This window comes from Triplophysa dalaica, chromosome 16 (genome assembly GCF_015846415.1).
Source record: "Triplophysa dalaica isolate WHDGS20190420 chromosome 16, ASM1584641v1, whole genome shotgun sequence".
Lineage (NCBI taxonomy): Eukaryota > Metazoa > Chordata > Actinopteri > Cypriniformes > Nemacheilidae > Triplophysa > Triplophysa dalaica.
This window is the reverse complement of record NC_079557.1, coordinates 13,162,274-13,175,012: the sequence shown is the minus strand read 5'-3', so window position 1 is coordinate 13,175,012 and position 12,739 is coordinate 13,162,274. Positions and strand designations below refer to the sequence as shown.

Below are 12,739 nucleotides of genomic sequence, written 5' to 3'. Positions count from 1 at the left end.
TACATAAGCGAAACTGTGATCGTTGTAAAGTGTCCACAGTTCTAAACTTCATATTTTCGGTCTTAAAAGTGCATCATCCGTGTACTCGAAGTTCCATTTTTTTGGAGGATTTTCAATGTGAATGCACTACTCGCAGTATTTATACTACAAAATGGCGTATAATAGTGCATAAGTGCATGATTTGGGACGCACCTCTCTTCTTAAATACACTTTATTGTGTCCCAGTCATAGTTGAATCCTGAGAACTGTTGTGTGATCTGTATTTCTATAATTATTCTGGAGTAATATAGGATATCTTTTTCATTTTTATTGTCATTCATGAAGCAATTGTTACTTCTCTTTCACACATTTATAGGATGCCTGTATGTGTATGACTCAGTTTCTTTCTCCAGCTTCTCAGCAGAAATTCTACTGGGTACATAGGGATGTGGTTAAGATAAAATCCACAGACTTCCATTTGCATGGCACCTCACAACCCATTTAAAGATGACTTTAACAACATGCTATTCTAGAAAGTAGTGTGACCAAATTTATAAAGTTTGTAAATGTGAGATTAAAAACCCATACTGATCAAGTAGTATTCTGAACATTATTAGTGACACTAAGGTGTATTTATTAAATCAGGAACAAAAACAAAGGAGCTATCATTTTCACCCGCATGGATTTCACTTGCGTGAATGTAATTTTTCCACGAAATAGCTTTGGTCATTCACAAAGTTCTACACACACTAAACTTTACATTCTCAGGATGTTGAAACACGGTCGCATATCTCAGAACCTGCTGACCAACTTCTATCATTCCGCCATAGAGAACCTGCTAAAGTACTGCTGCAAGGTGTGGTGCCCATGCTATACAGAGGAGAACAGGAAGGACCTAAGGAGGGTAGTGAGGGCAGCTGAGCATGTGACTGGTATGTCACTACCCATAGCCCCCTACTCCATAACATCTACAGTTGTGTTCAAAATTATTCAACCCCCAATGCTTTAAATGGTTTTAGGGAATTTAGTGTACATTTGTAATTGTATTCAGAATGAAATCCTACAAGGACTTCTTAAAGAACCATATGTAACTAAAATGACATCAATTAGTTTTGTAATACAGTAGTAAATGTTTCTTTAGTGAATTCTTCATTGACATAATTATTCAACCCCTTAAAGACTACCACTCTGAAGAACAGAGGTTCAATGAAGTGTTTTCAATCAGGTATTGAAAACACCTGTGGATATCAGGGAGCAGCAATAAAGCCTAATAAGCACCAATTAGGCAGCTTTAAAATGACTGTGATACTCAGCTCCTTCTAGACATTTACTGGTGTGGTTACAAACATGGTGAGGTCAAGAGAATGGTCCAGGAAGACAAGAGAACAGGTGATTACTTTTCACAGGAAGGGCAATGGCTATAAGAAGATTGCAAAGATGTTAAACATACCAAGAGACACCATAGGAAGCATCATTCGCAAATTCAAGGCAGAGGGCACTGTTGAAACGCTACCTGGTCGTGGCAGAAAGAAGATGCTGACTTCGACTGTCAATGATTAAAGTGCGCTACCTGAAGTGTAGAGTGGAGAAAAGTCCCTGTGTGACTGCTGAGGAACTGAGAAAAGATTTGTCAGATTTGGGTACTGAAGTTTCTGCTCCGACAATACGGCGCACCCTGCGTAATGAAGACCTCCATGCCAGAACTCCCAGGCGCACCCCCTGCTGTCCCCAAAGAATAAGAAGAGTCTACTGCAGTATGCCAAAAGTCATGTGGACACACCACAGAAGTTTTGGGATAGTGTTCTGTGGACTGATGAAACAAAATTAGAACTGTTTGGGCCCATGGATCAACGCTATGTTTGGAGGAGGAAGAACAAGGCCTATGAAGAAAAGAACACCTTGCCTACTGTGAAGCATGGCGGGGGGTCAATCATGCTTTGGGGCTGTTTTGCTTCTGCAGGTGCTGTGAAGCTTCAGCGTGTGCAAGGTACCATGAATTCTCTTCAGTACCAGGAGATATTGGATGACAATGTGATGCAGTCCGTCACAAACCTGAGGTTTGGAAGACGTTGGACCTTTCAACAGGACAATGATCCCAAGCATACCTCAAAGCCCACTAGAGCATGGTTGCAGATTAAAGGCTGGAACATTTTGAAGTGGCCATCACAGTCACCAGACTTAAATCCGATTGAGAACCTCTGGTGGGACTTAAAGAAAGCAGTTGCAGTGCGCAAGCCTAAGAATGTGACTGAACTGGAGGCTTTTGCCCATGATGAATGGGCGAAGATACCTGTAGATCGCTGCAAGACACTTGTGTCAAGCTATGCTTCACGTTTAAAAGTTTCACATTTAAAACTGTGAAAGGATGTTTCACTAAGTACTAAGATTGAATGTCACTTGGGGGTTGAATAAAACTGATAATAATGTGAGCTCAGAAAAGACATTTGTGGTTATTTCATTATAAATGTTATTATATTTGTCTGACCTACACGTGCCTCTTTGATTTAATTGTAAGCAGGATGACTGAATGATCATAATCAATGTCAAACCGACCAAAACAATCAATTTCAGTGGGGGTTGAATAATTTTGAACACAACTGTACACTGGCCGAATTCATAGGAAGGCTGCATATCAAAAGACCCTGCACACATAATCAGTTCTCCCCATTATATTCTAGAAGGTACTGACTGATAAAAACCATTACTAATAAAATGAAAAACAGTTTCTACCCCCAACCATACTAAAATGTGCAACAAAAACTCCTATAAAGGTGCAATAACCCTCCCCTACTATATTACTCTGCTGCACTATTGCTTTACTTGCATTGTCACTGGACCACCTCAGATGATTTTTATATTATTGTGTGTGTGTGTGTGTATATACCTTTGTTTATGTATATAGGTCTTAGATGTTCTGACTGTATATATTTTATTTCTATATCTTACAATCATGTTTTTTTTATTGTCACAACTGTCACACAGAAGAGCTGCTAAATTGTATTTTATTGTTCCCTAAACAATGACAATAAAGTTCTATTCTCTCTTTTATTGCTATGTTTGATCCGTCTTCCTGGTTTTTATTATATTTTGTGATTGGATGAAAATCCAAATTTGTCTGTGTTTAAGTGCCATAATTGGATCCCCAGTGCATCTAGCAAAAACAAGATCCTGGTAAGTTTGTTTTGATGAGCCTTTCCCTGCAAGCATGTGAGAAATCGATCCGTTCAGATTTCGATCCTGTTGTGATGAAAAAGCAGAATCTTATTATAATATTACCGCCCCTCAATCAACATAATTCCACACACGGCGCTGCCGCCATTGTTGTTTTCAAGCGACAGCGGTTTACGTGACGCCTTGGCAAAAGTTTGTGGACAACATGCAATGTATTCGCTGCACAAAGTCCCGCCCTAGGAAGAGACAGGATTGCATTTCTTTTATCTTTAGTGGAAATCCCTCAAAAACCATACGTAAAAAACCTGCTTGCTTTCGCGAATCACTTCAAGCCGGAGTGCGTAATCGACCACAGTACAAGCAGGATTAGCTTCAAAGTTGTTCCTCAAGAGGGATTGAGACCAACCAAACGTGACAAAGCTGCCGATGTAAGTAGGCTAATATTTATCAACAGTCTGAATTGACGTACATGTACCCTACATAGAGGATTATAAGGGTAGCATTTGATAGCGAAGGGAGCTAAGTCAGTCACGGGCTAAAATTGGAGCACACGTAAATATTAGCCTCATCAGCTAATGGCAGAGAGAGAGAAGACAATAACGGCTGCTCTGATGGTTATAAATCAAGATCAAGAAGTCAAAATCAGGATAAAATGCATTTTGTAATGGCCGAAACGTCGAGTATATAATACATTCTAAATGATTTTGTTTATTAATATGTATGTGTGTGTTTAGTTTGGCAGTCTAGCTGTGCGTGCAACCAATTTAACTAATCGAAAAAGAGCATGGCGGCCTCCTTAGGTTAAAATGAGTAGCTACAACTTTTTTTAAGAATTGAAAATATTTGATGTGTTTCTAAGGAAAAATGCTATTAGTATAAGGCTAATACAACACATTATGCCAGACATCTCTCTATACACTCGGTTCGCTTTAACACGCCCGTTTTGAAAAATGTAAAAAATGTACAAATGGGCCTTCCCGTATGTGACTGTCTGTAGGAGGGAATGTTCCCTTTGGTTAGAAACCTACAAATACCAGTTTCACACACGTGATTGCCCCTACTCAGAGATTGTCTTGTGTTCATTTATTTGTATTGTAAATAAATTTCCCAACTTTCATATTAAGTCATGCCCTGCTGAAAGTACCCTACACATAACCCTGATTCTTCAACACATTCATTCAGGTCACACTTAAGCTTAAGCTATACTTAAGCATCACTTTGAGGCTTTCAAAATACAGAAAAACTTATTTTGGAGAACAGATTCCCACTTACGCAATTGAAACAAAATAATGGCCACAAAGGAAAAATGAATAACCATGTAGGAACTGTGGTCTTGTGATACTGAATCTGAATGAATGTAATGCCATGTAGGGAATACATACAGTACATAACATATATAGATTATAACTTGTTGTGAATTGTTCTCAGTTGTGACATCACAATAAATATATCAATATAGAGAGGGAAAATAGTTAAGGATCTAATACTCATCCATAACATGATAATATAATACATTTATATATATATTAAGACAATTACACTATTAGCATTAGCATTGAATAACTAGGTTAAACAGATTTTAAGGTTCCCTTTAGACCGATTTCAAGATTTTAGAGTTTTTCATTGAAATAAAATAGACAGGGTTGCTGATCATTGTGATTTGTGTGCGACTGTATCGTGCTTGTCTCTTAAATTTTCTATTTTGGTCAAACTGGCGCAAAAAACGGAAAGTGTGAGAATATTTTATCATTAAGCTCATGTCTGGCACATGCTTGCACATGAAGAGTTTGGTTCCAAAATGAGATAACTCACGTTTTTTATAGTGCATTCTAAATAATATCAATCAAACAGCAGTTGGTTTGTTTTGATTTAAGCCATAATAACTGAAAAAACACAGCTAACTAACACAATAAAACATGAACCATAATAAAACACATGATTTTTGGTTATCTCGTTTTGGAACCAAACTCTTCATGTTGCCCACTTAATCGGAATAAGGCAAATGTGTGGTTGCTTTTCTCGTAAAATACGAGATATGATACAAAACTCCCTAAAAGGTCATGCAGATAGAAACCAGACGTCCCCTTTTTCAACCACCATAGCATTATCAATACTTCTTGTCTCTATTGACCCACTGACCACTTTCTTTACAACTTTCTCTTCCATTATGAATAAATAAGTTACGCTATTTAAGATTTACTAATACCACATCCATTCCAGAGGTACAATCATGCAAACTCATTAATATTAAGTAGGAGGCTTTCGCTTCAGCCAGAGCCAGAGAGAGAGAGAGAGAGAGAGAGAGAGAGAGAGAGAGAGAGAGAGAGAGTTCTGCCAACAGAAGTCCAAAATGCTAGACCCTCACGTGATTTATGGAGCCTCGACTCAATTCATCGACTCTTAATGTCCCTAAAGTCGGACTTGATTCCTTTTTACAGGCTCAATTCAAAACAACGAAACGCTGTGTCTTTAAGTACAAAACATTTTCATTTGTGTAACTGTAAGTCTCCAAAATCAATGCAATATAAAAATAATAAAAGAAACTAAATGTTTTAGCTTTACTATAAGTCTATAGCTACGGTTAGACCTGGGCCGTCATGTCATGCGCTGCGTGTGCTTGGAAAACCACTTTGGTTTAGGACCAGAAAGGAGTAACTGGTCAGACAGCACTAAAAACTCATATTCCTGAGCCCGTTTTGAATGGCAGTAAATGGAGTCGGAGTATCGACTTCAACAGTAGGAGTCGAGAATCGCAGTCGACTCCAAAAAACCGGAACCGAACACCCCTACCATGCGTTACTAGTTACTTCCGGGCACTATTGAAAGCCTCAATGAACCGTTCCGTTGGAGTCAACCAAGTTGACGCAACTCTCTCTTTCAATGGCTCTTGCTTCAGCGTATGCTTTCTAGGCGGATGTATTCCATATTCATGAGCAACGCACTCGCCGTAGTAAGCGTCAGTTCCTCGTACTTGAGGCACATAAATATGAAGGCCGCCCCTTTATAAGCTTAGTAGGACATGAGTACAACTCGGAGTTTCTGAAAAACTGAAGTTCATGTCAACTGAAAAACGTTTTTTCTGATCGAGGGTAAGTAAGTTAGACGTGATTTTTTTCCATACGTGTCCACAGGAATCTTTAAAAACCCACAGAGGGCATGCTAATGCTAACGCTAGCATGTTAGACGCAGCTAACTAAAAGCTTTGTTGTCAGTTAAAGGTTAAAGTCCGACTATCCTGTCAGATCTTTTAGGCTATTGTTTTTTTCGTCAGGAAAGACAAACGGTTTCCAATATGGAGCTCGAATGTAAAAACGAAACCTTTCTTCTATTCATCGGGACAAATTTAGTTGAATGTGAAAGCTCGGTCTACTGAAGCAATTAACTTTATAAGATTTATACGATTTTACTATATTGTACTGTATCACACAGTGCATGCAACAGAGTACAGTAGGAACATTAGGAGTGGTGTGGTATGTTAATAGTTGCCAAACACATGTTATATCATAATGAAATGAGGCTTGGTCATACTGTCTTTAGGAGTTACATAAGACATCTTCACAGTGTACAACTTATTTTTTTAAACCTTGTCATACACTAATGTATAATCTAGTGTGTCATCGAGAGCATGTCAGTGCTGTTATTGTGTAGATGCAGTTTCCATCGGCATGTCATTATGTTTTGAATCACTGGACATGGTGAAGACACTTGTGACACAACACCCCTCTCTCTTCAATATCCTAAAACATGAGTTAGCAGCAACGTTATTCTAAATGTTTACAGCTATGTTTGAATTCAGAGAAATGCAAAATTTGAACCAGTGTTTAAACAATCTTTTTGTCTTGTCTGTTTTCTGTTGGTTTTACTGCTGTTGAAATAATCGATGGAAACTTCATGTGGCAGTGCGCAGACTGATGACAATAAAGTATTGCAAGAGTAATTCGAAAGTGTTACTGTCGAGTTGCATTTGCGATACATGTATGTGTAATGCCTATAGATCTGTAAAAGTTACAACACATTTCATTTTGTTATCAATGAAAATGATTTGTGAGTCCCCGCGATCGATATCCATCCTCAGTGTGGCTAAAGATAACAACTCCCAGCGTTTGTTATTGTTTTGCGACCTCCAGCTGCAAAAATTACACATTGTGTCTTTATCGGCATAGAGTAACTTTGATAGACATCACATTATTATTTTTCTTACTTTTTAGTCATATAGTGTTAAAGTAAATTCATAAACGAAAAATTTCATTGGTCGAACTGTGTTTTTGGTGTTTGTATATCTGTGGGTGAAATGTTCTATTAGATATGAATATGATATATGTGAGTCGTGGCTAAAAAATGCATCAGCAACACATTGACAGTTTAAGGAAAGCCTATCTAAGGAATGTTCTGGCTCGCCCATCGTTTTCAAACAATGTTCCTAATGACTCAAATTTAATCTGATATTGCGCAGTTGTCATGGAAATTACGCTGTACCTCCTTCCATATAGATGAGTATATGACCTTTAGCTGGAGAGGAGACATTATCAATAGGAGGGGAGTGAACCAGAAGATAATTTCATGGATAGTTCACCCCAAATTCAGTCATCATTTATTCATCCTCATGTTCATTGAAACCTGTACATTTCATCTGTGGAACACAATATATATATATTTTGAGAAATGTCTCTGTGGTTTTGTTTCCATACAAAGGAAGTTATGCAATTTTGAATGCAAGTTTGAATGACTTGAGTCATGAGGATGATTAAATGAATTAAACTGTGAACAGTCTCTTTAAGGGTCCGACTTTCGACCACCAGAACACCTTTGCAACTGGAAAAAAGACAAAATAATTTTTTTACCTTGTTGGTATTAGATATTTTTTTCAAGTATTACTTGATTACCATTATTAATATATATATTTTTTTTTCTTAAACAGACATTTTCCTTCAGCAACTATGGCACAGTCTAGTGATGACGGCAGACTTGAGACCGATAATGCAAGCTTGTCAGTAATGGATGCTCGGCTTCATTCTTTCCGGCTCTTCCCTCTTTCTCAAATGGTTTCAACAAAGCGGATGGCCCGGGCGGGGTTTTACTACACAGGAGAGGCAGACAAGGTGCGCTGTTTTAGTTGCAGTGCAACAGTGGGGGATTGGAACGAAGGGGACATCCCATTAAGAAGGCATCATGAAGCATCTCCAGCCTGCACGTTTCTCAACTGTGCCCACGGACTGAGTGCTATTAGCAACCTGTCCATTCTAAACAGTGGGTCTGATTATGATGAAGAGGCCGAGGCCATGGCGTTCCAGCTACGCACGGGAGAGGTTATGGATGAGTCCTTATATCCCATAGTACCACACATGAAGAGTGAGGAAGCTCGACTGGGAACTTTCAGTAATTGGCCGACACATTTGCCAGTACAGCCCAGCGACCTGGCGGAGGCGGGCATGTATTATCGTGGGAGGGACGACAATGTGCAGTGTTTCTGTTGTGGAGGGATGCTGGGTGAATGGCAGCAGGGTGATAATCCTTGGAACGAACATGAAAAATTCTACCCAAACTGCTTTTTTATCTTGGGCCACGATGTGGGCAATGTGCCCCTGGCAACACAGAGTCGCAGAGTGAATGGTCGGGCAGGCTCTCTTGAGACTTTTGAAGGACGACTTGATACCTTCAGAAGCACACAGCATCCTATAGAACATGAGAAACTGGTTAGAGCCGGCTTCTACAGCACAGGTAATAACTGCTTTTTTATTTTATACAGCTATAGTATAATTTGCTAGAAAGTAAATTTCCAAAATGTTTCTACGTGTAAGTTTATTTTGCTACTCATATGAAGTACTTCACTTTTAAAAACTTTAGAGAAATAGCTTTGATTCAACAGAATTGGAGTGTATTGAACAAACTGTTGGCTTTGGTTGTGCAGGGGAACGAGACAGAGTGATTTGTTTTAAATGTGGAGGAGGAGTAAAGGGCTGGTTGCCTGATGAAGATCCATGGGAGGAGCACGCCAAGTACTATCCAGGGTAAAAAAAATGTTTACATAGACATATGGTATTATCATCAGTTCACCCTGATATTGAAAACTTTTACAAATTAGTTCTGCGTGCAAGGAACACTTGTGAATCACCTTTCATTGAGATGTAAATAAATGAAGTATTATAATTGACCTGCAGCTGCAGTTTCCTTCTGGCAGAAAAAGGAAATGAATATGTCAACCAAGTGCAACTGAGACATCCTAACAGACACCATACAGTGAGTCATTGCTCATCATATACATAACCACTAATATATATATATATATATATATATATATATATATATATGTATATGTATGGATAAACCACTTGCACCACTTGTGATTGTGGCAAGTTCATATCTAAACTATATTTTATGAAAAGTCTTAAATATTTGTTATATTGTCTTCCTACAGAGGCCAAGTCAGAATGGATTTTCAAGTCATGAAGAAGGTAAGGTCCTCTGAGTTGAATGTACTTGTAAATCCAATGCATCCATTAATATCCATTATATATACTGTATGTCTCCTTTTTTTAAATATTGTTTTACTCTTTAGCTGCACAGAAGGTCATGCAGTCAGAGATTGGAAAGAAGGCTGTTGAAATGGGTTTTGACCCCACCAAAGTGGAGAGCACAATTCTCCAGAAGTTACGTCAAGATAGTAAGGGTTATACTTCAGTGGAGGCCCTTATTCAAGATATCGCAGAACAACAGAGTGATTTATATATTTCTGAAAAATCTGGCAAGTGCATGTTTTTCTTTTTGCACTTATTTGTATGAATGGGGGTTTTAAAACCTGACACTGATCGGATATGTACAGTACTACTTGGCCATTCATTGTATTTAGCTAAACTCGTACTCTTACTTAACAGTATATAAGATACATTTAAATTAAGATTTCCATTTGTATTAAGAAAATGTATTTAAGAAGATATTTTAATGGGTATATTGTGAACCATTATGTTTTCCTTGGTTCTGTTGTTTGTTATTATAACATTTATTTCTTATTTATTTCATCAGATGACCCCATGACAACGCTTGAGAAACTCCAGAGAGAGAAGCGTTGTAAGGTCTGCATGGACAATGACATCAACATCGTCTTCATTCCCTGTGGACACCTGGCCACTTGTCAAAAATGCTCAGAATCTTTGCTTAAGTGTCCCCTCTGCTGTGCCACTATTGTGCAGAAGATAAAGGCCTACATTGGTTGAACATCCAAGAAACCACAACTCAAAATTAAACTCTGACTGAATGTTGTACAATCCAGACATTCCTTGATATTGGATATAAAGTGTGTATATGCTTTGTGTAGATGAGTGTATATGTACATTTGTACGCATATATCCAGAGATATACAAGTTCAGTCATTTTTTATTAGGTCACAAAATTGCTTGTTTTTGACAGATGGGCAGCAGACTACATCATTTAAATTTCTAATATATTTTTTTAGTAAAATCAATATTTATTGTCCATCTTCTGAAAACATCTTTGTGGCTTTCCCCATGTTCACAGAAATACACAGATGTAAACTACCATAGTGCCTTTATAGAGTTTTAAATAATATTTTCATTGTACTTTATAATTTTACATGATCATGTATAATTCATTCACAACCGCACAATTGAGAATAATGTCTTTAATGTTGATTTCACTTTTTTTTTAATTACACATTTCTGCAGCATAACTCTTGGTTTTAAGTATAAATATTGCAATTATGACAATTAAACAGAAATTCCTAATATAGATTGTTTCTGTTTCTTTTTAACATGGGCTCATAGCATTCATGTAACTCACAATATACTTCCTGATCACTACATTATACATACGATTATTGATAAATGTAGATAATATGATAACACGCATTATAAGTAGTCTTTGCCTACTGTAAACCAGTCACTGAGCGCTCGCACTCACTGCTCTCACCACTAGATGTCTAGAGGCCGCTGCAGTTCCACCACTGACCGGCAGGTGTCAGCTCCACACAAGCACTTTCCCTCTGAGTGATCGGAACAACAAACCGAACGGAGCAAGCGGGGTAAGAGTGTGTCCAAAACCGCCTCTGACCGCCACTTTCAAACTACATCCATGAAATAGCCGCGAACGCGCACTTTTAACCCACCGGAGTTCTTCTAGCTCGTCAAGAAGTCTTAATAAACAATCCGGAGACGGCCCTGACAACTGGGTAAGTGATAAAATGGCGGAGAGATTTATAGAAATTAGTGGCTTTAGGGTTTTTTGGATGATGTGTTAGCCGAGCTAGCCTGATAAGCGAGGGACCGGATCTGAGAGAAGACGCGCTGCGCTTCCGTAGCTCCATTTATGCAACAAAGCACTCAAGTCATTTTTCTTTATCATATAATTGGTATTAATGTAATTTTATGATTAAACGTATTGCGTGTTTTCTATGGCGTTTCGTAGGTAAATAGTTAGCTAGCGTGCTAACCTTACCCAGCACAGTTAGGAACACAAATCGAGAGGCAAGATGGAGGACGAGGACGCGATGTATTTTCCCCCCTCTATCCGAGATGGAGAAGCTGATGTCGCACATATTATGCTAATAACATTACGTATTTTCTGTATCAAACGCGCGAGCGGGCCGTTTTTACGCATTGTATGTAAACATGCAGTAGGTGCGCGGTTCGCGTTCGTGATGAATTGAAACGAGAGGAGCCAAAATGGAGAATCCCGAAAACAGCTGTGCTGGATTGACTTCAAGATGGAGATTTTCTCCCCTTCTGATCGCCTTTTTGTTCGTTCCGTTCAAACAGTGTGCGATTTCGCAGTGGTATTCTGTATTTGCCATTGAGGGCTTTTCGCTCATCGTTGATATTCTTGCGCTTTACCTAAAACACTGGTTGTAATCGAGTAATATCGAGTAACGTTAGTCCGATGAGGAGGAGTTTGAGAGCGTCCGCTTGAGCTCAGCACTCAACTTCATTTATTAGCTCCATACACGAACAGATCCTATTATATTATGGGTTACCTTTAGGATTGAGGGGGGAACCGCGCAGCTATAATGTCAAGACTCAGTCCAGCTTAGTTTTATATAGCAAAAAGACAACTAAACATTTGTTCGTGAGAGAGGCCGGGCCATGTGTGCTAATGATTTTGACAGACGCCGGTCACGCAATTCGCACAGATGTTGCGTCCAAGCTTTAATTTAATAAAGTAACGTAAAAGCACGGAATGAAATGTTGGGTAGTGGATTCTGGGCTCGGCTGTCACTGTCATCGTCGCGTTAGCTTTGGTGCTACTGTCACAATGGAAGTGGATGTAAGCGTCGTTTGGCGCCACTTTTCCTTCAAACGCATTGTCGATAATGATGCCGTCGTCGCTTTATATTACCCGCCGTATCTCCGTTTATTCTGTAATAAATCATGAGGTCACATCTCCCGTGCACTGATAATGTTAATTATTGCTACATCGGATATATTACATAACTGTTCCCACGTTTTCAGCACACGCTTTGCCCTGCATTTGGTGCAGAGATAAGCATCTGCCATTTTCTTCCTGTTCTTCTGATAATATCCTCGCCTATATGTATATACATGGTCTGTTTTTCGGGCATTTTTACTCAAGCGATTGCATG

The 12,739-nt window shown here is 38.7% G+C and overlaps 2 protein-coding genes across 4 annotated transcripts in view; both read left to right on the top strand.

Moving 5' to 3' along the window:
- Window positions 1-6,086: 6,086 nt before the first annotated feature.
- xiap (X-linked inhibitor of apoptosis) lies at window positions 6,087-10,891 on the top strand. Its single transcript, XM_056769575.1, has 7 exons — window positions 6,087-6,239; window positions 8,069-8,868; window positions 9,059-9,158; window positions 9,309-9,387; window positions 9,566-9,602; window positions 9,707-9,892; window positions 10,171-10,891. The coding sequence occupies exons 2-7, from the start codon at window positions 8,088-8,090 to the stop codon at window positions 10,359-10,361; spliced, it is 1,374 nt and encodes a 457-aa protein (XP_056625553.1). The 5' UTR covers window positions 6,087-6,239; window positions 8,069-8,087; the 3' UTR covers window positions 10,362-10,891.
- A 174-nt stretch (window positions 10,892-11,065) lies between these two features.
- Window positions 11,066-12,739, top strand: part of stag2b (STAG2 cohesin complex component b) — a 28,582-nt gene continuing 26,908 nt past the window's right edge. For 2 of the 3 annotated variants that reach the window (XM_056769073.1, XM_056769071.1), the window contains exon 1: window positions 11,067-11,332. The gene's annotated coding sequence lies outside the window, so the exon portion shown is untranslated. Of the gene's footprint in view, window positions 11,333-12,739 lie in introns of all 3 variants that reach the window. The other variant, XM_056769072.1, reaches the window with a different exon arrangement.

Coding starts and splice junctions, on each gene's coding strand:
- xiap (XM_056769575.1), top strand. CDS start 8,088: ATGGCACAGTCTAGTGATGACGGCAGACTTGAGACCGATAATGCAAGC. Junction 9,603..9,706: donor ATTTTCAAGTCATGAAGAAG/GTAAGGTCCTCT, acceptor TTTACTCTTTAG/CTGCACAGAAGGTCATGCAG. Junction 9,893..10,170: donor ATATATTTCTGAAAAATCTG/GCAAGTGCATGT, acceptor TTATTTCATCAG/ATGACCCCATGACAACGCTT.